This window comes from Microtus oregoni, unplaced genomic scaffold, assembly GCF_018167655.1.
Source record: "Microtus oregoni isolate MIOR12 unplaced genomic scaffold, Mior012 000014F_ref0000157, whole genome shotgun sequence".
Classification (NCBI taxonomy): Eukaryota; Metazoa; Chordata; class Mammalia; order Rodentia; family Cricetidae; genus Microtus; species Microtus oregoni.
The window spans coordinates 16,508,019-16,532,694 of NW_024543073.1; the positions used below are offsets into that span (position 1 = coordinate 16,508,019).

Below are 24,676 nucleotides of genomic sequence, written 5' to 3' on the forward strand. Positions count from 1 at the left end.
AGGAAAACTCAGCCACAAGGACGTTGGAATCTTACCCTGCTGCAAATGCCTGCAGACTGGGCTTCTTCAAAAGCTGGAGTCTTTTATTAGGCCTGGAAAGGACTGGATGTTTATATTTTTATTTCACTAAATTTAAGGACACTGAAACCTGCTTTGAATGTAAACAAGACACAGCTTTACTCTAGCTCTCAGGGTGGGAGCAAGCCCTAGGTATTTTTCTTTAAGCCTCTGATGCCTAATTTCATTGTGCTGCAATGAACATAACTTTCTGCCCTTGCTTATCAGGCACAAGCGTGTATTTCCTGTCGTTTATGTATAAACCAACCTAAAAGTGCATCTCAGGACAATTGACACAGGCTAGTTTCAAACCTTATTAGGATTCTCTGGGTGTAGACTCCCTGCCATAAACCCCTCTCTCCCAATTTAAAATCAGCCACCCTTTCCCTCTGGATAAAGGCTTTCCTCTGACTTGTCTGGAATGAGAAGTTAGTTGTTGACTGTTGGAATCTTCTCCCTCATAGAGAAAGAAAGACTTTCTCCATTCTATATGCTAGAGCCGTGGGTTCTCAACCTTCTTAATGCTGCGACCCTTTAATACAGTTCCTCATGGTTGGTGAAACCCCACCACCACCACCATAAAATTATTTCTTTGCTACTTCCTAGTGGAAATTTTGCTACTGTTATGAATCATAATGTAAATATCAGATATGCAGGAGAGCAGATGTGTGGCCCCCAAAGAGCCCCGACCCACGGGTAGAGAACACTGTGCTCGCACCTGGGGGATGCTGTGGAATAATAAGACAACCATGTTCCTGAAGCTGCCTAAAACTCTGAAGTCACAGCTTAAAACTCGGAAGAAGGCCCAGCTTAAGTCGGTGAGGTCTGCTTTTATTTATTTTTTTTCCACAGAAATCTAGAGCGTGAGGGTTTAACTAGAGCCCTGGACGACTTGGGTTCAAGTTTTACTTCTGCCGCTTTTTGCTGGCAACACCAATTTCCTACCGAGCTTCAGCCAATCCTGTCCCTGTGCCTTGAACCTTAAGATGCTCAGACAAGGTAACACCAGCATGCACAAGAGATCATGGAGAAGCAAGGTGGAGAGCCAGCAGCGCGGAGATCCAGCAGCGTGGAGATCCAGCAGCGTGGAGCCCAAAGCCAGACTCTTGGGGTGAGACCCCAGCTCTGTTACCAGGCATCTGAGATCCGAGGCAAGCCAGCTTCCTCACCGGAGGAAGGAAGAGCTAAGGCCATACCTGCATCAGAGGTGGGGGGTGGGGGAGCACTGAGTGGTCCCTGAGTGCAGAGCACAGTGTTCAGATCAAGATCAGAGCTCGGCCGGCGTCACAGTGCCTCAGTGTTCCTTCTCCCCTTCCTGAGCCAATTCCTGCCAGTTCTTCTTGCATGGACGATTCCTTCCTGCTGCTCCCTCTCCACCCACGCAAGCTTTTACTATCCCGCTCTTGGGCCTCTGGGCAAAGGCACTGCTGGGCTCTCTGATCTCATTTTCTGGAACGCTGACATCTACTCCCAATATCCCCTTATGCCAATTAATTACATAATCATAATCAAATGCCTAGTGGCCCTTGGGTGCCTGTGAAATAATTTTCAACCCTTAGGATGTACTCTCAGACATTTTGCAAATCGAGCCACTGTGCCCTTATTCAGAGCCTCTGGCGTGCAGCCTCCTGCACTCTTACTTGAGTATGGCTTGTGACTTCATCTTGTGATTGACCTCACGCCTCCATGTCGCTGTTCATTCTTTCTCTCCTGCTTCCTGCTTTGGGGCCAATGGATGAAAGACAGCGTAGGAGTGGTTTGAGGCTCCAACTTGGGTGTCTGGCTGTTGTCAGTGTATTTTCTGGCTTAAGACTTCTGAAGTCTTGACTTCTGACCTCGGGTAACTTTTATATTAATCCACATACTTAGTTGGAATTTTTTTTTTTCCTCTGTAGTGCTGACTGTCCTGGAACTACTCTGTAGCCCGGGCTGGTCTTGAACTCACAGAGATCTACCTGACTCTGCCTCCCGAGTACTGGAATTAAAATTATGTGTCATCACTGCCTGGCTTAGCTAGGACACTCTTAATATAGTAAGGAAAAAATATCTATTTTACATTATATTTTACGTCCATTTATAATAAATGTATTGATTTTGGAAGTCTTAATCACTTTTTAGCTATTGTTTTACTATATAAAACATGAACCAGAACTCAAAAAGTTAAAATTTTTTCGTATCTTTTATCCCAGTACTTTTTTCTGTTCTCCATGAAATTACATCAGATTCACAAGGAACTCATCAGGGACTGGAAGCCTTGTGCCCAGAGTCAAAGCTAATTCCTTTATTATCTTCTTACTCTGCAGAGATAATCGAATTTCTCTCATGCACTCTCGGGTCACCTAAGAACACTGACCCAGCTTTCAGATTAGCCAAAACAAGACATAGGCTGTTCCCGGGTCTGGTGAGGTTAGGGGGAGCCAGCCGTGGGGTTCCGGGCAGAGAAAGAAACGGACCTCAGTCAGGTGTCCCTCTCGGTCATGGAAACACCACACAGGAAAGAATAAAACTGGTCTCGGCAGCTCACAGGGCACTGCCCAACGCTGCCTTTTCTCTTCTTCTTGATTTCTTCTTCTCCAAAGTCAGGAAGAACAGGTGCCTCTGTCCGCCTGGTGTCTGCAAAGGTGTTCACGTCGAGTTCTGCCTCTCTCCAGATCTCAGACCCCAGAGTGCCATGATCTGAAAACCTGTGCCATCCTCGTCCATCCTGCCTGTCGTCATCCACCACCTCATGCTCTCTCCTCTCTCATCACGAACTGCTGCCCTCTCTTCTCTCGTCCCCCTTCCCCTGTTACCCTTACAACTCTCATCCAGGGGAGTTTGTTTCTTTTAAAGAAAGGATTAAAAAGACTTCCCAATACCTTCAAGCATTCTGTCTCACTCCCACAGCATTCCCAGAGGACACCCGTGCCCGGCAGGGAAAGTTTTCTGTCTTAAGTTAATGTCATTTCTACCACCATTATAATATTGTGAAATTATCTCTCATTGTCTTATTATGACCTTGTGTCATTACAAGATCCTGTAACTTAAGCAGTAGTTCAATCACAGAAGGTGGTAGCAAGCAATCCACACCCCAAATAGGAATAGCGTAATGCAGCAAGAAGCAGTTGTCTATGGGGACTGTGGGATGGAGGGAGCAATCTTGAACATTGAACTCAGAGCCAAAGAGTTTTAAACAGCTTGGAGATTGGCCTGGTCAGTATGTTGTGTTGTTAGACACCAGGCTTCATCTAAGATGCGGAGAACAGGGTGGAAGAGAAGCAGGGAGGGGGACAATCTTCACACTCTCGGAGTGTGGGAGAGGGAAATTATCAGAACTGCTGCATTGCTTGAGTTAGTAACGCAGTGACTGCGCCTGACGTCCTCATGCTGATATGTTTGTCCCTTCTTCCAGCGTGTCTGGAGGAGGAAGCACCGAGGGCCAAGACACACCTGCAGTACTCACATCCATACTTTAAACCATTCTTTAAATAATAAAAGAGACTTAGGTTAGCCCCGAAATAGCCATGCAATTTATAAGATTGTTTTCCTTGTATTTCTGAGCACGCTGGTAAGCAGCATCCTAACTTGTAGCCTATTGTTCTGGCCTTTGCAGCTTTCTGTGTTATGCACTATAATATGTTACACGCTTCCATCTCCACACTCAAAGACCAACTAAGAGAGCCAAAAGAACCGGAGAGATGGAGATCGAAATGCCACCTTTCTTACTGACCAGTCATGCCAGGAGCAGTCTGTAGGTATGGGGCATGTGTTTCCTGATGTAGCACAGAATTAAACAGAACGACCTACTGATCCACTAAAGGGACCTCATGGGAGTGAGCTGCCCATAGAGAATCCAGAAGGTCTGAGACAGGCCTGTCTACCTTGTTTCCCCTTCCCAGTCAAGTAAGACATTTGTCTCAAGGACTGAGTAACAGGGAAAGAGAGGCCAGAGTGTTGGACGACAACACAGATTGATGGGGACAAAGCAAATGCTCTCTGCCCGGTAGCTATTCTAAGTAGTAGCAAATAAAGCTGTTCTCTAATTCAGTAAACTGAGTGATTCTATCTAGAGGAGTCTGTAAGCAAGGTTAGCAAGATCTATTAAAGATCCATCACCCCAAAGCAGAGTGGAAGCAGTGGCTTCCGCCTTAGCGGGAGGAAGCATGCCTGAGACCAAAACGGTGAGCAAGGTGGAGTGGACATTTGCGTACAAAGCCTGCAGTCTTCAGAAATTAGAGCCAGAGGCTGGAGAGATGGATCAGCACTTTAAGACACTGGCTGATCTTCCAGAGGCTGCATGTTTGACTTCCAGCACCTACACAGCGGCTCACAAGCATCTGTGACTCCAGTTCATGTGTCCAGCACCTTCGTTGCAGCTCACAAGCGTCTGTGACTCCAGTTCATGGGATCCAGTATCTTCTTCTGGCCTCCCTGGGCACCAGGCCCACGTGGCACACAGGCATGCATAGCAGTAAACACCCACGCACGTAATTTTTTTTATTTTTCAAAAAGGAATTAGAACTAGTTTAAAGTTATCCCCATACCATCTTCCCTCCTTCTAGAAAATACACATGGGTCTCTTTGCTTTCCCCATGCAGACACTCATATTGAAGAACATTTAATGGGACTATTAATCGCAGTGGCCACCATGATTAGTTGAAATGCTCATGAGTTATTGTCAAAGTCATTTCTATTCCTTTTTTTATTTTACTCAGGGGTATAATTGATTAAGAAAGCTTAATGAATGGGCTGAAGGGATGGTTCAGTGCTTAAAAACACTGATTGCTCTTCCAGAGGACTGGGGTTTGATTCCCAGCAACCACATGGCAGCTCACAACTGTCTATAACTCCAGTTCCAGGGGATCCAACGCCCTCACACAGACATACGTGATGGCAAAAACACCAATGCATGTAACATAAAAGTAAAATTTTACAAAAGCACATGATTTCTTAAATGAACAACATGCCACAGGCAAGAATGGCAAATGTCTTCTGGCTAATGACAGAAGTAAAATGTCAAGCAACAGTAGACCATGCAATTAAGACTATAAAATCTGCAAGAATGACGCTATCATCACAGAAGGTTAATGAACACAGTTCCTATCATAATCTAAACGGTAAAAGATGGGAATTCTGAATTCTTCAGTTGTTCACACTTGCTTCTAAGAAACCAATATCACTAGAACTAGCTACACTGCTTTCTTTCTTTTTTTTTTTTTTTTAAGGAGTGAGAGGGAGTGAAGTCCCCCACTACCACTACCTATGCAGTCGAGTTTCCATGCTTGGGGTCAGCGCATGTGAAGTGTGATAGGAAGCCCTGCCCTGCTAGCCAAATACTGGGCTTCGTTTTCTAGATAAAGGTGACAAACAGCTTTGATGCTGCTGCTGTTGTTATGCTTATTTCTGTGTGTGTGTGTGTGTGTGTGTGTGTGTGTGTGTGTGTGTGTGGAGAGAGAGAGAGAGAGAGAGAGAGAGAGAGAGAGAGAGGAGGCAGACACAGAGACGCAGGCACAGAGAGGAGAGAGAGAAGCCTGTGTGTCATGCTGCGTGTGTGGAAGTCAGAGCACAACTTGCCAGCGTTGGTTCTCAGCTCCTATTATGAGTCTTGAGATCAAACCTGGGATGTTATGCTTGGTGGCCAGCACCTTTACCCACTGAGTTCTTTTTTTTTAACGTCCATATATAGTTAGAAGATGAGTTTCATTTTTTTATGTGTTTTGATTTAAATGTCATTACATTTCCCTCCTCTTTCCTCTCTAACCCCTCGTTTCCTTCTTCCAACCCCTCCCACGATACCCTTATTCCCCCTCAAATTCGTGACCTCTATTATTGTTACATGAATATGCATAAATGTACGAATACAATCTGTTGATTCTGTTTAGTGTGGTTTATATACGTATGAGTTCAAGGTCAATCGCTTGATATTGGATAGCCAATTAGTGGGTGGGTCCCAATTCTTAAAACAGGGTAACAGCTACTTGTATTACAAAGCAATCACTTTCTTTATATTTGCAATGGTTTGCTTGTTCGATTATAAGTGAACTCATGCATGTTTTTATAAGAAATGACCTCTACAAGAGAGTTAATATCTTTGCTCTTTATTATTTACCAGTCTCCCACTTTGACAAACTTTTATCCAATTCTGATTGAAGTGTATGGGATGCATGTTAATTGCTACGGGGGAGGGGGGGAGAAGAAAAGCAGAAAACTTGAGCTCTTCCCTTTTCTGCTTCAAGGCGGCATCAATCCTCTCAACACCCTCCCACTCCCAGGAAAGCCTGAGCCAGCCAACTTGTCCTCAGCAACAGGTCAGCTTAGTTGCTAAGTGTTTGTGACATAGGTTGAGTAAGTACCAATCAGAGAGAAGCCCTGGCCATGTGACTGTGACATGTCACCATAAGTAGGGTGCGCGCTCCCATTCTCCGGCCCTTCTCCTCTCCGCTCCTAACCAGCAAGGAGAACAACATCTACAATGGCCAAATCCATCATCCAAAGATACCAACACATCAAAAGACATCTAAGACCAGTCTCAAAAAAGCAGTCCTGTTATTCCAGCATCGACTTTGGCCATGGAAATTACTCTCGCTACATATGCAGGGTCCTGAAGGAAGTTGTACCCATGAAAGGCATGTCTTCACACACCGTGGACATTCTGAACTTCCTGATCAATGACATCTTTAAACGCGTTGCTACAGAAGCTGGCCAGCTGATGTATCTCAGGAAGCGCTGCACCCTCACCCCAGAAGATATCCAGAAAGCAGTGTATCAGCTGTTACCTAAGAAGCTGGCTATGATTGCAGTGACTTTTGGAAATAGAGCCGTCCACAGATTTGTCCATTCCTAAGCTCCATGTACAAAAACCTTCTTGAAACTCGGGGAAAGTAAATCGAAGTGCCGGTAGTCTGTGCTACGTTCACTCTTCTTTCTCGTTCTGTTTGACATATGTGGTTATTTTTAGCTGGTGCTTGAGGAGGCCAGAAGACGCCCTTGGGTCCCCTGGAGCTAGAGTTACAGGTAGTTGGAGCCTCCATGTGGGTGCTGGGACTTTAACCTAGGTCCTCTGGAAGAGCAGCCCGTGCTCTTAACTGCTGGACTCTCTCTCCAATTCCCACGCTTCCATGAACTACCTAATTCATTGAGTTTAGTTCTTTTTTTCTTTTCTTTTGTGGGGCAGAGTCTCAAAAAAAAAAAAAAAAAAAAAAAAGACTCACTACACAGTCCTGGCTGGCCTAATTTGCCACGTTGGCCAGTGCTACCATGCTTGGGTAACTTTTAAAAAGTTCTCAAGCTTTCTCCTAACTCCACCTCCCTACCGGCTGTCCTGAGGGCCCTCCACACACCAGCCCAGCCCTTTGATGTTCTTTGTCCTTTGCTGTCTCTGTGTCTCTGAGCCAGCAGTTTCACTTTTGTTTTGCAAGGATAGGCTCACATCACGTGTGTTTCTCTCTTTAACTTGTTTCTAAGGTTCCCACCTGTGCTAAAGGTAGGTCTGGATTGCCGATTCCCTTGTCCTGGCGGGGGCTCCATCCTATGATCATACCACAGCTCATTATGTGCCCTCTCTTGACAGGGGTCGAAAGGGCTTCTGGTTTGGCTAATAGAGCAGCCCCAATAGAGATGCTACGGTAGCAGAAACATACAGCATTTGGTACATGACCACACCCTACGTATAGTAATTTGTTTAGCCCCACAAAACCCTGTGAGGATTAAGTAATTATCCCCAGCCCCTGGAGGAGGAAAATGAGGTACTGAGAACTATCCACTTTCCCGAGGTCACCCACTTAAGTGGAAGGACTGGGTTTGAACAGAATCCCAGATCTGTCTGGCAGACTAGGCCATAGGGTGTGAACATTCTCATACAAGAGCTCCTTTGGGGAAATACCTTGACAGCAGGACTTTTTTTTTTTTTTTTTTTTTGATTTTCAAGACAGGATTTCTCCGTAGCTTTTTGATTCCTGTCCTGGAACTAGCTCTTGTAGACCAGGCTGGCCTCGAACTCACAGAGATCTGCCTTCCTCTGCATCCCGAGTGCTGGGATTAAAGGTGTACGCCACTACCGCCCAGCGGACAGCAGGACTCTTGAGACATTGGTGGCTTGTAGTCAGCTTTTCTAGGTGTTGCCGGGTTGTCTTCCAAAGAATTTGCTTGTAGCAGACAATAGGAATTTGATTTTTTTTTTCTGATTACAAGACACATAAATTTCCACAAGAAAAACAAAATCGCTTGTCTTGCGTCTCTTCTTGGGTTGGAACTGAGGCCATCCTAAGAGAGAATGTTGTTTTTCTTTTCCCTGCTTCTTGGTTAGGATCCATCCTCTGTTTCTCCTGGGTGAGTTCACTTCTGAATCTACCTTCTCCGAGTTTCTGAAAACTCACCTAAACAGGCTCTGCTCCCCCTACTCTAGACAGAGGGGATGGGCACCTTACAGCTTAAGTGATCTTCATCCTGTGACCACTTCTACCTAGGATCAATGACAGACAGAAAGTTCCTGAGTTCTAGGAGGGTCAAAATTACAGCTTCTGGACCAACTCTAGCCAAAGAGAATATCACAGATCTCTTTTCTATACAGCACCATGGTGCTCAGTGAGGCTTCTATGTTTGTGCACAGATGTTTAAGAAAAAACAAAACCACAGGAAAGTATTCAACAGGCCTAATATGGCCCACAAAGCGTAAAGTACAGTCAAGTCCTACAAAAGGAGGTTGTGGTCAACAGTTGATGTTTGTGGTGGCAGGCTTGTGAGGTCACAGTGTTGCTGTTCATTCCTGTTGTTATGTTTACTGTACTCTTCTATGTTTAGACGCACAAGCACTTAACTTCGGGTTAAAAATTGTCTGCAGGGGTCAGTACAGTAATGTCCTGTACAGATCTGCTGCCTAGGAGCAAGAAACTATGTTATCTAGTTTGTGTATCTAGCACGGTGTATTCTGTCTGCATAACAACAAGGCCACCTGATGATATAAAAATACCTGAAAATAAGTTTGTTGATTTATTTTTTTAATTTTTATTCATTATTATTATATTTTGGTTTCTCTGTAGCTTTGGAGCCTTCCTAGAACTATCTTTTCTAGACCAGGCTGGCCTCGAACTCACAAAGATCTGCCTGAGTGCTGGGATTAAAGGTGTGTGCCACCACAGCCCGGCTCATCCATTGATTTTTTTTTAAAAGAACCCCCCAACAGCTAAATCACTTATCAGTGCATTGCTCGAAAGACCGGATCTACCATCGAGAAGAGAAGTTTGCCAAGGGCAGATTTTACGCTGCATACTTTCGTGCTTTTAGTACATCGGGCTCTCAAAGCTTCTCACCCATAGGTCAGTTTAAAGAAAAGGTGCATAGCTGACATTTCAAATCACTGAAATAAGGAGAGAAAATGCAAACCACATTTTGCAATTCAGGTAATGATCTAATCGTAGAAAATTCCCCTCTAGAATTGAGGTATGAGCTTTGGGGGAAGGGAGTTGCATACATGCCCTCCAAATCAGCATATGTTTTAAAGCATTTAAACAATAGAATTTCAAAATAGGATCAGTATAGGGAGGGGTGATCCCTGGAGATACAATTGTTTTTCAGGTCTAATTATATAAACGTGTATGTGTAAAAATACCTATTTTTTGAATATTTAAACCTTTTTTGGTAAAATATATTGAATAATGTGGCCGCGGTACAATGGTTGCCACCACCATCTCTAGAACCTTGTACCATTAAACAGTAACTCCCCATTCTCTCCTCTTCTGGGTCCCGACAAACCCACTCTGCCCCTCGTCCCTGTGCGCCTGACTCCTCCAGGTCCCCCATAGGAGAAGTTATACACCATTCCACTTGTGATCCACCATATCACTCAGCGGGAGAGCTTCCAAGGCATCTATCCTACACCATGTATTTACTCAGTGACTGATGCATGGTTGTAGTCTTGTAGCCTCTGTAAGTAGTGCAGCTCTGAACATGGTATACTGTAACACCCGATTCTGTGTTACACCCTCGGTACAGTTCGCGCACCACTGTACCATACGCGAGTTGGGCAAGGGCCTGGAGATTGAAAGAACACACAAAGAGACCTGGGTCATTCGAAGGAGATCAGCCGAATGCCAATTATTCAACCTTGGGGAAATCCTTATATACCTAGCTGCTGTACAAGGATTTCCGCCCAGGCAGGTGAGAAATTACTATACTAATGATGGAGTCAAGGCCCTACAGCTTATCACCAGGCAGGGCAGGGGGAGCACAGGAACAAACAGGATGTTTAGTTAGCTGACCAGAAACTGTCCTCAAGATGAACCCCAGGAACAAGGGTAGACCCGGGCCCTACAGTATACAAATATCTATTAGTGGCCCTGCTCCCAGTGCTTTAGGGTGTATCCTTGAAAGTGAATGCTGAGGGATGCTGGAGAGATGACTCAGCAGATAAAGGCACTTACTGTCAATCAAGCCCAGCTGCCTGAGTTTGATGCCCAGGTCCCTTGATCGCTGTGCAGTTAAGACGGCAGAACACACAAGTTTGAGAGGATGCAGGCCTCTTATGATTGAACTGCCCTTCCAGCCATGGCTGCCCTGTGTTGACATAAGAGAAATGAAATTTAACTTATTTATGCCAGTATTATTTTGAATTATTATCATTCATACGCTAACTTAATTCTAATACAGACATCCAGAAGATCACTGACTGCCACACAATGTAGTTAGCATCAAGATGATAACAGACTTATTAAATAAAAACATATTAACCCAGAAATGGAGGCTGATGCTTTGTGTATTGCCAGATGATGTTGTGGCAAAATGAAATTTCATGTCACTTCACAGCCCTTTACTCAGAGATACACAATGCAGATGGCGAGAGCCTACTTGTTATTAGTCTGCTGGGTCTATGATGTGACTGTGGAAGAGTGCTGAAAGTACAAAAATAGATTCAAAAGTCACAGGAAACAGATTTTTCTACTGTCCACAATATGAACAGATACAGATTTTTGTGATCATTTGAAACCAGTGGTATATATATCATATGTCACACACCAACAAGCAAAAATAGTGCTGACTTTAAAGTCAAAGTCACCCAACAATAAAATTGTGGTCATCTTGAACCAAGCCAGCGGCAGCAAATGCAGTAAAAAAAAGAAGAGACAAATCTGAAAGATATTAGGAGGCAAAATCGTAGCAGTTACTGTGATGTGCCTAGCAACAGATGAACTGCCAACTAGACACTCCCTGGGGCTCTGGCCCAGAAGACTTAATGAATAGTTCCAAGTCATTCGGCGGTGTGTGCTCAGCACAACCAAGTGACTGCACGGTATGCAGCCAGCCGTTTTACAGGGTAACGTATGAGGGCTATCATAAGAGTGCTCCAAGTGCAGGAAAGCTGGCAAGAGTCAGATGGCCTCATGTAGTCCACTAGCACTTACTTAAAGCTCAGGAGAGGACGGCTTGAATTTTTAATAATTGAGATCATGTCTTATCAGTCTCGCCTATGCCGCACGTCAGGTGTTGACGGACGGCATTTGGAACGGATTGGCAAACTGGAAGGCATTTGGCAGTATGGGGAAAACTGTCGGTTGCCTTCAAGATTAGGAGTCCAGAAAATAATTTTCAACTGTCAGCAGGAGGGGAGTGACCACTGACTGGTTCGGGGCCGGCTTTGTGGGTGTCGCGGTTGCCGTGGCAACCATGGAGGATTCCTAGAACAGGACTCTGGAATACAGCAAGTGCAATCTTACTGGAACGGCAGTTCATTGCCAAGCCTGGACTGAATAGTGAGTTTAAGATCAGAACAGGCTACTCCAGTTAGGATCAAGAAGAAAAATAACAAGCTTTCAAAACTAAAGAATTCCTGTAAGTGATTTAGCAGCTGATAAAATTAGTAGCTAAAAAATCATGGAAGATACAGCATACACAAAAAATATAACCAATAATATTCTATCCAGCAGCAGCAAACTACAGATTTTCTCAAGTATTCATAGCACATTCACCCAAGTTAGACCAACTCTTAGTCCATTAAAACCTCAACAACTCGAGGTGTGAGTGCGTGTGCGTGTGTGTGGTGTGTGTACCTTTGTGGAAGTCCATGTGTGCGTCTACTTGTGGAGGCCCAGAGGCAACAAAAACTGACAAAACTAAAAAGAAAAGAAAAAAAGAACTGAAAAAATAAAACAAATATACAAAAAAATGTATAACGAGGATATGTGGAGAGATAAATATTTGAACTAATAATAACTGGAAAATTCCTCTAAATGTCAGACAGCAAACCACAGATCCATGAAACTCAGGGAACATCAGGAAAAACAACGAAGAAAAAGCTGCTTCCAATGTCCTATCCAAATTGCAGAAAAATAAAAGCTAAATAAAACACTAAAAGAAACCAGGAAGGGAACAACATTCTCACCGACAGGGAAACAAAGATAAGGATTTCCTACAACTTATCCACAGAAATCATTCACAAAGTAGGGAAAAACACTGTTGAGGGAAAAAAACCCACCATCCTAGAATTCTTTGTACTATAAGACTATCTTTCAAAAACAAAGGAAAATACTTTCCTAAACAAATTTGAAAGAATTTTTGCCTTCAACAAATGTTTAAAGTTGTTTGGAGAAGAAGGAAAATTATGTATAAATTCGGATCTATGTAAAGAAAAGAATTCTCTAAAAAGAATAAGCAATGGCAAAATATTTTTATTTTGTTTCAGTGTTGGTTTTGGAGACAGGGTTTCTCTGTGTAGACTTAGCTGTCCTGAATTCACTCTGGGACCAGGCTGGCCTTGAACTCACAGAGATCGCCTATCTCTGCCTCCTGAATGCTTGGATTAAAGGCAGGTGCCACCACTACCTGGTGGTAAAATAAATTTTACCTTCAATTTAACACTTGGGAGGCAGAGGCTGGTGGATCTCTGTGAGTTCAAGGACAGCCTGATCCACAAAATCAAGTTCAAGGACAACCAAGACTGTTAAACGAAGAAACATTGTCTCTAAAAAATAAGAAGGAGGAAAAGAAAAAGAGATGAAGGAAGGAGGAAAGGAAGGAAGGAAATAAATTCCTTGCCCAAAGGCATATCTGGGTGGGACTGGGACATTTTCTCAGTGGACGTTTCTTCCCCACAATGGCTCTAACTTGCCTCGCATGGATGCTGTCTAGCCAGCACAAGCATGTACAGCTCTTCCAGAAGACCTCAGTTTGGATCCCAGCAGGCAGCTCCTAACAGTCTGTAACTCCAGCTCCATGGACTCTAACACTGTCTTGTGGCCTCTGCGGGTGCCTGAATTCACTCACATACACATACCCATATACATGTAAGCATATAAATTTTAAAAACAAAAGCTTTTTCAATTTTTTTAAATTAAGGTTAATGAATGGAGAAAGATATACCAGGCTAACACTAATCAAAATAGTGTAAACATTTCAGAAAAAAATAGATATCACAAGTTATCAGAGGCAACATTACATATGTTAAGGGTGTCAGTTACCTAAGAATATACAATGGCCTATCATATATATGCCCCTGTAAAGTGAGCATTAAAACACATGAGCCAAAGACTGATTTAAAAACGTCAGAATGCTGGGACAGGATCGCCAGGTGTTCAAGGCCAGCCTGGATATAATAAGACCCACACCAGTGTGGGGACTTAAGAAGTTTTTTTCATAAGTTAATCCAATATTATAGATGGAGACCACAACAGAAAGCCAGATCCAGCAGGCAGAAAAATCAGTACAAATTGATTTTGCTTAATGCCATCTATCAACAGATATAATAGACAAAAATCTACAAATGGATATGTATAGCAGGTTGATTCATGAGTGCCAACATTTGGAAGAAACACGTGTAACTTTTGGTCAACTAATGGATCATCTATGGTACATCCAGAAAAATAGTATTATTCAGCACCAAAGAGAAATGAGCTACCAAGAGGTGGAGAGACGTGGAAGAAACAAAAATGAATATCATTAAAACAGACCAATCAAAAGGCTGCATGTTGCATGATTCCAGTGATTTGAACCTCAAGGAAAGAAAATCTATGGAGCATGAAAAATAATAAAATTAATGGTTGTCAGAACTTCGTGGGGATGGAAAAATGAGTAAGCTTGCCCTGGAGGCCTTTAGGGCAATGAAGCTTCTCTGTACACTACCATAATAGTAGGAATATGGTATATGTTCATAAAACTTAGGTCACCAAAGTAAAGCCATGTGAACTACAGACATGTGATGATCTGCCAATGGAGGCTGATAGAGTTAAGTGCATCGAGGGAAGTTGATGATGGGAGAAGGTACCTGTGTGTAAAGGTGAGGGATATGTGAGGAGTTCCCATAGCACAAATTCTAACTGGTATTAAAAGTAAAAACTCAGAATCACATGTAGGGGTTAATGCTGAAGATCAGAGAGGCAGAATAGCCAACCGCTAGAGAGTTCTTACCTCTACCAATGCTCAGACCGAAGGGGCGATCCTGTCCTCTGACTGTATCTCCCAGCTGCATCTGTCTCCACCAAATCTCAAGACTGCACAGAGTTCTTGTCTCCTCCCGCCTTATATTATTCTCTCTGCCCAACCATATCACTGCTGTCTCCACCTTCCTAGTGCAGGGATTAAAGGTGTGGGATCCCAAGTACTGGGATCACCTTTGGGTGGCTGTGTTCCTCTTTAGACAGATTCAATCTCACTTAACCCAGGGTGACCTTGAACTAACAGAGATCCCTGTGCCTCTGTCACCTGAATCTTCGGATTAAAGGGTTGTCCCTCCACTGCCTGGCCTCTAGTGGCTTAGCTCTACACTCTGATCTTCAGGCGAGCTTTATTTGTTAAAACATAAGCAAAAAATCATTACCATGATGCGTTCCTGGATCTTTTGCTCAGTCTTGCTATGAACCTAAAACCATGCTTAATAAATAAATAAGTAAATAAATAAACAAATAAAGTCTATTGGATTCTGCTATACTCTATATCAGTGTCTTGCTTAGCCATCACCCAAGAAGTATCCTTCTGCAAGAAGCAGGAACTAACACAGACACCCAAAACTTGACGATGTGCAGAGTGAGAGACCCTGGAACATTCAGTCCTAAACCCAATATCTGCATACAACCTCTGTCCTCAGGGCTCAAGAAACCCTGTGGAACAGGAGGCAGAAAGACTGTGAGAGTCAGAGAGGATGGAAGACACCAAAGAAACAGTGTTTTCCAGGCACCAGACTGACATACACAGAAACTCACAGAGACGTTAGCACATGTCAGAGGGCGGCCATCACTGAGAAGGGAGAGGACACGTGCTTCATTCTAAACCAAGAAACTATCTGCAACTGTCAATCATTCACAAAGGAAAAATTCATTTTCTCCAATGGAGTCTCACTGGATACACTTAAGGGCAAGGCCCCAAGTCCTTGGTAGATGACCAACACAAATTCTGTGGTATTTTGGAGATTTTTTTCTTTCTTTCTTTTCTCTCTTTCTTTCCTTCTTTCTTTCTTTTTGCCTCATCGTGCTTCGTTTGGGATGTTTTTTAAACCTTATTGGTCTTTTGCTTGTATATTATGTTTCCAGTTTTGCATTTTTATGTGTTTTGTGTGTGCATGTGTATCTGTTTCTCGTGCTTTTTCTTTGTTTTTGTTTGGTTTTGTCTCTTTTCTAAAGAGAGAGAGAGAAAAAGCATGGAGTTGGAGCAGTGGGGAGGTAGAGAGAATCTAGGAAGAAAGGAGAGAGGAGAAATCAGAATATATTATATAAAAATTATTTTCAACAAAAATGAAGTCTATTGGAAGGAAGAAAGGAAGGAGAGAAAGAAAACAGGGATGAAGGAAAGAGAAACAGAGGGAAGGGAGGTAACAAGGTGGTTTGCACTACTTAGTTCTACCAAATATTTTAAACCAACTTTATATTTTTAAAAACTAAGGTCTGGTGACAGGCATGGGTGATGCATCTCTTTAATCCCAGGGCTCGGGAGGCAGAGGCTGGCCTGTGAGTTCTCTGTGAGTTCTAGGCCAGCCTGGTCTACAAAGGGAGTTCCAGAACAGCCAGAGCTGTTACACAGAGAAACCCTCTCTCAAAAAAGGAAAAAAAAAAAAAAAGATGGGGTTTGCTACTACATAGCTAGGACTTCAGATCCCCCTCCTTGAGCTTCTGGGGTGCTGGAATTACAAGTATGCACCACTATGCCCAGCTCCAAAGACCTTTGTTTATTGTACTGGTTTGAATGTTTGATGGTAGTGGTGGTAGGTGAGTGTTTTGGTGGTGGGAAGAGTGATTTTTGTTATGGTGTTGTGATGGTGTAAATGAGAATGGCCTCCCATAGACATATATTTGAATAATTGGTTCCCAATGGTAAAACTGTTTGGGGAGCGTTAGGAGGTGCAGCCTTGTTGGAGGAGACATGACACAGGAGGAGGGCCTTGAGATTCCAAAAGACTTGTCATTCCCAGTGTGCTCTCTCAGACTCCTGTTCAGGGATTAAGATGCAAGCTCTTGGCTCTTCCTTTCACATGTCGGAAGTCAGACTCGAACCCTCTGAAGCCATACGCCCAATTCAATGCTTTCTTTAATAAGTTGCTTTGGTCTTGTGCTTTCTGACAGCAATTTAAAAACAACCAAGACAGCATTTAACATCATTTTACACACTGTTCTAGAAGACAGAGGGAAAAACATCCAAATCTCAAGGAACTGTTCTGGGACTCCTTTGGAGATGGTTTTTCCGGAATTACGGCTTTCGACTACACCAGGCCTCTGACATCCTGCTTCTGCATGGGGATCTTGGGTGGACAGCCACTCGAAGCTAGAAAGGAGCATTCACAGTGAAGAATCTCTGATGGGCTAAGAACTGGTGTCACTGCTCAGGATTCTAGCAACAAAGAACATGGGGCTACAGAAGGGACCGCTGACTTTCCTGCAAGACAGCTGTGCTGGCTCAGCTTCTCTAGCTCCTAGGGAACATACACCTTCTGGTGAAGGTTATGGAGTTCTCATGATGAACACAGTTAGCATGGGGAGAGCAGAGGCTGTGAACCCAGCAAGGCAGCACTGGTCCAAAAGAGGGGCTTCCAACTGCGAGATGATTGTTCCTAATGGGCTGTATTGTGAGCGTAGGAGAAGCTGGTGCCTTTTGTGAAATCACAGAAACCTTTCGAGAAAGTTGCAAGTTGCGTTACAGAAACTTTGAGTTATGAAGGTTTCACCTGAAAAGAACAGAAGGTCTCACCATTCCCCACAAGCCTCCTAACAGGCCTCTCTTGGCGTTACTTGTAATCTAATCACTTCTTCTGAAGGCCCCTCTAGCTGAGGAAACAGAAAAGCCACTTGATATCAATCTCTACAGATACATGTTGACTCCAAAAATCATTAAACAAAGTAACATTTTGTTCCAGCTAGATACCTGTGCATTTGGATCACTCCACAGTTAAAAGGCTTGTATGATTGCGTAAGTCATAAACAATGCCACACCAGTTTGGAATTATGATTAATAGGGTGGTATTTATTTAAAGGGGAAAAAACTTATAGATCACCGTCAGCCCTCTGCGCAACCAGGAAGGGAGTCTAGTCGCCGGTGGAGCAGGAAGTGAAGAGAGAGAGGAGAGGGAAGTGGCCGCTTTTTTAAAGGGAGAGAGACCACGCCCCAATGGGCTGGTATCTCAGCGGCGATAGGCTGGAGGAGTGGGAGGACCTCCCATAACACTTGTAAGAAGCCGGGCGGTGGTGGCACACGCCTTTAATCCCAGCACTCGGGAGGCAGAGGCAGGCGGATCTCTGTGAGTTCGAGACCAGCCTGGTCTACAGAGCTAGTTCCAGGACAGGCTCCAAAGCCACAGAGAAACCCTGTCTCGAAAAACAAAAACAAAAAGAAAAGAAAAAAGAAAAAAAAAGAAAAGGCTTGTAAGAAATATAACCAGTACTATTTAACACAGTAGCCAGCCAGCAGATGGCTTCAGAAGGAATGAGTATCATCTTCCAGCCCATGAGTCCACGACTATGGCACCTCAGGGTTGGTCTGAGTACCCCGTAGAAAGCATCAGGAGTGGCAATGAGACTAAAGGTAATATCCTCAGCAAACACTGCTTCCTTGTTTTCTCTTGAATCACTCTTGAATCTACCTGCCATGGTCATGAGACTAGCCAAGCAGTCCCATGGAAAATTCCAGATAAACCCAACACCTATCCCACAACCAGCACCAACTTGTGAGTCAAGGTGACTGAGGCACTTTGAGGTGTGAATCCTCCCATCCCAGTCAAGGCTTCTAAGGACTTTAGCCTTGCCCAACACCTTTCCTATAAACTGAAAAAAGACTCTGGAAGAGAACTACCCAGCTAAAATGCTCCTGAGTGAAGAGCCCCCAGAAACCTCATAAAATGAGCTAGTCTTCTCTTTTCTTTTCCTTTTTTCCCCCCAGTTTTCAAGACAGGGTTTCTCTATGTAACAATCTGGGCTGCCCTAAATCTCACTCTGTCCTCAAAAAGGCTATCCTCAAACTCACAGAGATCCACCTGCCTCTGCCTCCTAAATGCTGGGATTAAAGGCATTGCCCTAATAAGTTAGTCCTTTCTTTAAAAAAGATAATTATTACATTTTTATTTACTCTCTCTCTCTCTCTCTCTCTCTCTCTCTCTCTCTCTCTCTCTCTCTCTGTGTGTGTGTGTGTGTGTGTATGTTGCACGCGTGCCAGAACCAGGGTGGGTATATGGAAGTCAGAGGCATCTTACAGAGTTAGTTCTCTTTGGGGAATCAAACTCAGGTCATCAGACTCGGAGGCAAGTGCCTTTACCCACTGAGCCATCTCCCCGGCCTAAATTAGCATTCTCGTTGTGAGATTTGAGTTCATTTACTCAGTGTAAGCCACATGAGGAAAACAAAGCAATCCTTCCAAAACAAATATCCACTCCCCACAGAAGGCCATCTTCCTCTGTCGGGCAGCTGAAGTAAATTTTTGACATTTTTAAATTTTAGTCACATTGTTGCCTTCACCTAAAAATATTCATTTTCAGAAATATTAATGTCTCAGCCACAAAGTCCCACCATCATGCCACAGAGGTAGCTAGTTAGGCTGCTGGCCAGATAAAGAATTGACCTAGATAGTGTCTGCGGGGAAACAACACCACTATGATCCACTACCCCACTGGGAAGGAGCAGAGAAGAACACCATGATGCACTGCTATGATTATTAAGGAAACACTGAATGATGTATTTTCTAAAGCAAAATGGCTACAGAAACATAAACATGTTGAAAATATGCCATTGAAATCCCAGGAGGAATGCTAGCCTCCATGTAAAGTGCGGGGTACTTAAAAAAATAAATCTCAGCAGACTAGCTGCAAAGCTACAGACAAACCAAAATGAGTTTGGAAAATAGGACAAAAGAAAGCACCAGAATGAGAGGCAACCCTCCGAGTGTCAGGGGGTCTCGAAGACGAGGTGGTGAATTGTCACAGGAGGTCCGAGACTTCCCTTTCAGCGTCATGTGTCTGTCTCCAGCACTAAGTTGAAGGCCACTAGGAAGCAGGAACTAGAGTTCCTGTGAGTTCCACTCGCTGCCCACAGCTAGAGCTCATTCTGAATTCCCTGGGGTGGGAGGAGGGGGGAGTTAGGAGAGCAGGATATGAGCTCGAAGCAGAACTTCAAAAAGAGTGCAACCCTAAGGCAGAGAGAATGAAGGGGAAACTGAGGGAAGCAGGAGATGGGAGGCAAATGCAAAAAAATGTGTGTGGACCATGCTGATGCTTCTCCATGACTGCATAGTCCCTACTGCTTCCTCTTCGCCCTGCAGAACACATCTGAACAAACTATACCAAAAGATCTATGACTCTGAGCTGGGCGGTGGTGGTGCATGCCTTTAATCCCAGCACTCAGGAGGCAGAGGCAGGTGCATATCTATGAATTCTAGACCAGCCTGGTCTACAGAGTGAGTTCAAGGACATCCAGGACTGTTTCACAGAAAAACCCTGTCTTGAAGAAAAAAAAAAAGGAAAGAAAAGTCTTTATGAATCTGAATAGTTCTTGGAAGGAAAGCAGGAAAAATGAACCTGCTAGCTCTGTCTTTACCCACATTTCCTAACAAATCAATTGCTTTTCTTGTTGCTACAATCAAATACTCAACACGAAGCAGTTTACAGAAGAGGGTTTCCTGTTTCTCTTAGTGTAAGGTTACAGTCCAAGATGGTGGTGAAGGCATGGCCATAGGGGTGACTTGAGGCTGCGATGGCGGGAGCTTGGGGCAGGTGGTTCACATCTCGGCAGAGAAGGTGGAGTTGCAACTCTTAGCCTGCTTTTTCCTTTCTTCCCCCTCCTTTTTGTTCAGTCTGGAACCCAGCCCAGGGGTTTGTGCCACCCACACTCAGGGAATGTCTTCTCAGTTCAGCGTCTCTGGGACCACCCTGACAGACACACCCAGGTATATTTGTTGTAATCAAGCTGATGCTAGATGAACCACCTCACCTACCTGCTGATAGAAGTTTGACCTACAACTTTAATCCCGGAATACCTACGCCTTGTTGGGGGGGGATGGTAAGGGAAGCCAGAAACTATGAGAGTTAGCCTCCGGTAAGAGAAAAATGTGCAGGGCCACCTAAGCCTACGACTCTAAGACCAAACAGCCTTCACCACAGCAGCAGCCAAAGTCATAAACCTGAGGCTTCCAAGGCCATGTGAGCAGCCAGCTTCAGTAGGTGTGTGTGGACAGAAATTCCTTGTGCTCTGAAAGGAACAGATATGAGGCAAGCTCCAAACTCTAGTTCCTCCTGCATGTTACTCATCCTTTCATCATGGTGAGGTGTCTTAGGTGTGTAACACAGCGACAAACACCAACTAAAAGCAACTTGGACAGGAAATGGTTCATTTCAGTTTGCAGTTAAAGTCCATTGTGAAGGGAAGTCGGGGCAGGAATTCAAGGCTGAGCACTAAGCGACTTGATAAGGAATGAAATAAACCCTTCCCTTTCCTAGTTGCTCTAGTCATGGGGTTTTAACTCTGAGACAGAAGCCCTAAGGCACACATATAAAAACAATTTTAATCAATAGGTGAATAAAACTGAGGCTCAGGAACAGTATCTGCTTGCTGGAGTCGCATGCTAGGAAGCATATACTTACCTCTAGACCTAGTTATTTATGTTGGCCCAAATTGCCTTACATTTGAAAAGAAAAAAAAGCAAAAGAACTAGGTGAAAGCTGGTAATTGGGCTTAGAAGCTTAGGGTCCTTCTCTAACATTGTGCTATTCATGGCCTTTATTGCCAGTGACTTCACTGTTCCAAATAGCTCCTCGAGATTGCATGCACCTAAGACAAATGGAAGAAGGTCAACTCAACCCTCCCCCCTTTGTTTTTCCAGAAATAAGTTACAACACTTCCACCTTTATCTTTTTTAGAATTTTATCACAATCACACCTGAGGTTTGCTACAAGGGAGGCTTCACAGCCCCCGTGTAAATGCAGAGTTCTTTCTCTAGGGAGAGGTATCAGGGTGTGCACAGAGCAGACGCTTACACAGCAGGAAGAGGGTAACCATGGCAATAATACTAACAACAATAATTAGTCTAGCTCCTCAAAGATATTCACGTCAGGATATCTCAATGCCATAAATGGGCACCAGGGCATGTTTTCTATCTATAAAGCATCTATTGTGAAATCAATTTAGATAACTTTTGTAACAAGGATAATGGAACTAGATTGGTTATAAAGCAAAGAAGAAGAAGAAGAAGAGGAGGAGGAGGAAGAGGAAGAAGAAGGAAAAAGAAAGAAAGAATCAAATTTCATATTGTACTAAAATCACAATATTCCTCTTATCTGGCAGTTGGCTTTTGTCCTCAGACTACGGTGGCCGAACACATCTGGTAAGGAGTCCCTCCACATTTCAGTCATGTTTCCTTTCACATTGTGATGTTGCAGATTGCTTGAATCCAACTTGCAGTGCTCTACTCTTCTACTTGTCTGTATTCATAGTCCAAGGAAGCTCAGCTCAAATTTCAGAGGAAAATGCTGTCAAAAATATTTCCCTTCTGCACATTCAAAATACTACATGGAACTTTTGAAATGCTGACTGTCATTCTTCAAAAAATCATGAAAATGTATGATACTTTGAAAACAAAAATTAAGTATAATGCATCCTTATGAAGACCAGTTCTTAAAAATAAATGCATTTTTTTTTTATTTTCAACAGTAATTTTTGGAGTTTTGTGATGTGGGATGCCCTTCTGTATGCTATGAATATGTTTTATTAGCATTGGTTTAATAATAAAAAAAAAAAAGCTGATTTGACTGATAAAATAGCCAGGCAGAATAGAGCCAGGAGGGAAATCCAAGCAAAGATAAAAGGAAAAGTAAGATGGAATCAGGAGACAGCAGCAACTGCCAGAAAAGCAAGATGTGAGGTAACAAGCCGCCAGCCTCGTGGTAAAATATAAACTAATAGAAATGGGTTAATCTAAGTTGTAAGAGCTAGTTAATAATAAGCCTGAGCTAATGAGCCAAATAGTTTGTAATTAATATTAAACCTCAGAGTTTGGAAACTGGTAGGTAGGAAAGAAACCTCCAGAGACAGTTTTGTTGTTTGTTTGTTTTTTGTCTTTTGAGGACAGGACTTCCTGTACCCCAGTCTGACCTTGAGTTCACTATGGAAGTCAAGGATGGCCTCCATTTCCTGAGTGCTGGGGTTGCAGGCAGGCACACTATGCTTGCTTTTTGTGCTGCTTGGCATCTAATTAGGGCTTCATGAACACTAGGCCAGCACTTTAATAACCAGTCTCTATCCCCAGCTCCTCAACAGTGATTTTTAAATCATCTAGTTATTTATTTATGGGGTGTGCACGTGTTGCTGCGTGCTTGTGTAGATCAGCGGACAGCTTGCAGAAGTCAATTCTCTCAATACTCTGTGTGGATTCAGGGATTGAGTTCAGGTTGTCAGGCTCAGGGCGATCACCCTTACCCCCTTAGCCTTCTTACTAGCCCTCAATAGTGATTTTTAACATCTAGGGTTTATTGAGCAATTTACATGTCAAGAGCAGAATTGAGTGTCTTACCTATTCATTCAGACTTTTGGGGTACTTTCTCTTGTCTGAAAATATTCTCTTTAGCCTGCATCTCTTAGCATCTTTTCCATGAGTACATCCCAAGAACTAAGAATCAAGCTACACTAACATATAGGGGACACCAAAACAGAAGACAAATGCCAGCCAAACAAAGCACATAGTCTTGAAAGGGGACGGACAACAAAAGAACTAATTCTTGCAAGCAAGGCTGTGAGCCCCACTTCCTGAGTTCAGTTCTGGTTCTATTTATGCCTTGCTGTGGGAACTTGTGGCAAATCACGCGGTCCCTCTGAAGATTCGGAAATAGAGATCGGAGGGACCAGTATTTGCTCAGAACACCTCCCCCACAGACCAAGTTCTCAGTGCAAAGAAGATTTATTTGCCACAGAGGGACAAAGGGCAGGGGAAAAGAGAGAAAGACAAGAGATAGAGTTTGAGGGAGATGGGGAAGGGGTATTTGTCCTGGAAAGAGGACAAAGGACTGCCTCTGGATAGAGAGGAGACAGGCGTGGTTCATAGAAAAATGGTGTTTTATAGAGGTAAAAGGGGAAAGCCCGTGTTGTGTTTAGGAATTTAATTTTGACTGGACAGACTAAGGTAGCCACAATGGGGTTTTTTATTGCTGGACTTCAATACTTTGACAGCTGGACCTTGGTAGTCAGCCTCAGGAGGAGGAAATGGCTGGATAACAGAATAGACCCTGGTGGCTAACTTTAGGAAGGTAATCTAACTGTTTTTAGCAAGGCAGAGGGAATGGGTAGAAGGGCAAGGTCTGCCAGAGCCTTGTTTGCCAAACTCAGGCTGACCCTTCAGGGATACACAAAGTACTGAATGAAACCTAACTTCTGCAGGCCACTGGACTTACTGTTTGATATAACGTAAACACTCCACAAACATTAGCTGTTACTGTAACTTACAGAAGCAACAGTACCCAGATGCAGAGTAAGCATCAAGAAGGCATTGAACTCAGCCCAAAGCTGAGCAGACTTCAGCAGACACACAGACCTGAGACTGAGTGTGCTTGGAATTTAACATGTTTGGCTTTGAGCTTGACCTGACTGTGGCGGTAGCGACTGAAGGAATTACAGGCAGACAAGCACACAAAAGCTGGGATTGGCTGAGCCACACACTCTGATGGAGATGCACCAGCAGCCCAGAAATTCTGCAGGTTTATTATGCACAGCTGTAGGAGGAGGTGGATCTGCTGACCTCAGTAGGCAGCCTCTGTAGGGTACCAGTCTTGGACTGCCATCCTCAGAGAGGAACAAGTTTGTGACTGTGACCCTCTGCGCACACTGTCAATATTCGTAGTCTGACCAGGGGAAGGCCTTGCCATTCCCATGGGTCTAGGGCCCTGAAGTCCTTTCCATGGCTACGCACATGTCAACAATACACATTTGCTCGGAATTTCGTCTGCTCTCCCACATCGTTGGTAGACCGCTCACTGATATGCAGGAAGTCCTGCATCCAGTCCTCAGTGCTGACAAACAGGATGTAGTGGATCGCTCCTGTGATACTGCCACTTGGGAGACAGCGGCAAGGGGGTCAAAAAGTCAAGGTCATCCTCAACTACAAAGTGAGCTCAAGGCCAGCCTTGGCTGTGAGACCCTGTCTCAACAAGGAGGAGGCGGAAGAGAAAGAGAACACTTTGAGAAACATGCAGCTCAGCTCT

At 43.8% G+C, this 24,676-nt stretch overlaps 1 protein-coding gene across 1 annotated transcript; it reads left to right on the forward strand.

Moving 5' to 3' along the window:
* The first annotated feature begins 6,508 nt into the window (after nt 1–6,508).
* Nucleotides 6,509–6,880, forward strand: LOC121455638 (histone H2B variant L1-like). Its single transcript, XM_041663221.1, has one exon. It carries the CDS (start codon nt 6,509–6,511, stop codon nt 6,878–6,880), a length of 372 nt encoding a protein of 123 aa, XP_041519155.1.
* Nucleotides 6,881–24,676: the final 17,796 nt, after the last annotated feature.

What these genes read in the sequence shown, in the direction of transcription:
- LOC121455638 (XM_041663221.1), top strand. Translation starts at nt 6,509, where the DNA reads ATGGCCAAATCCATCATCCAAAGATACCAACACATCAAAAGACATCTA.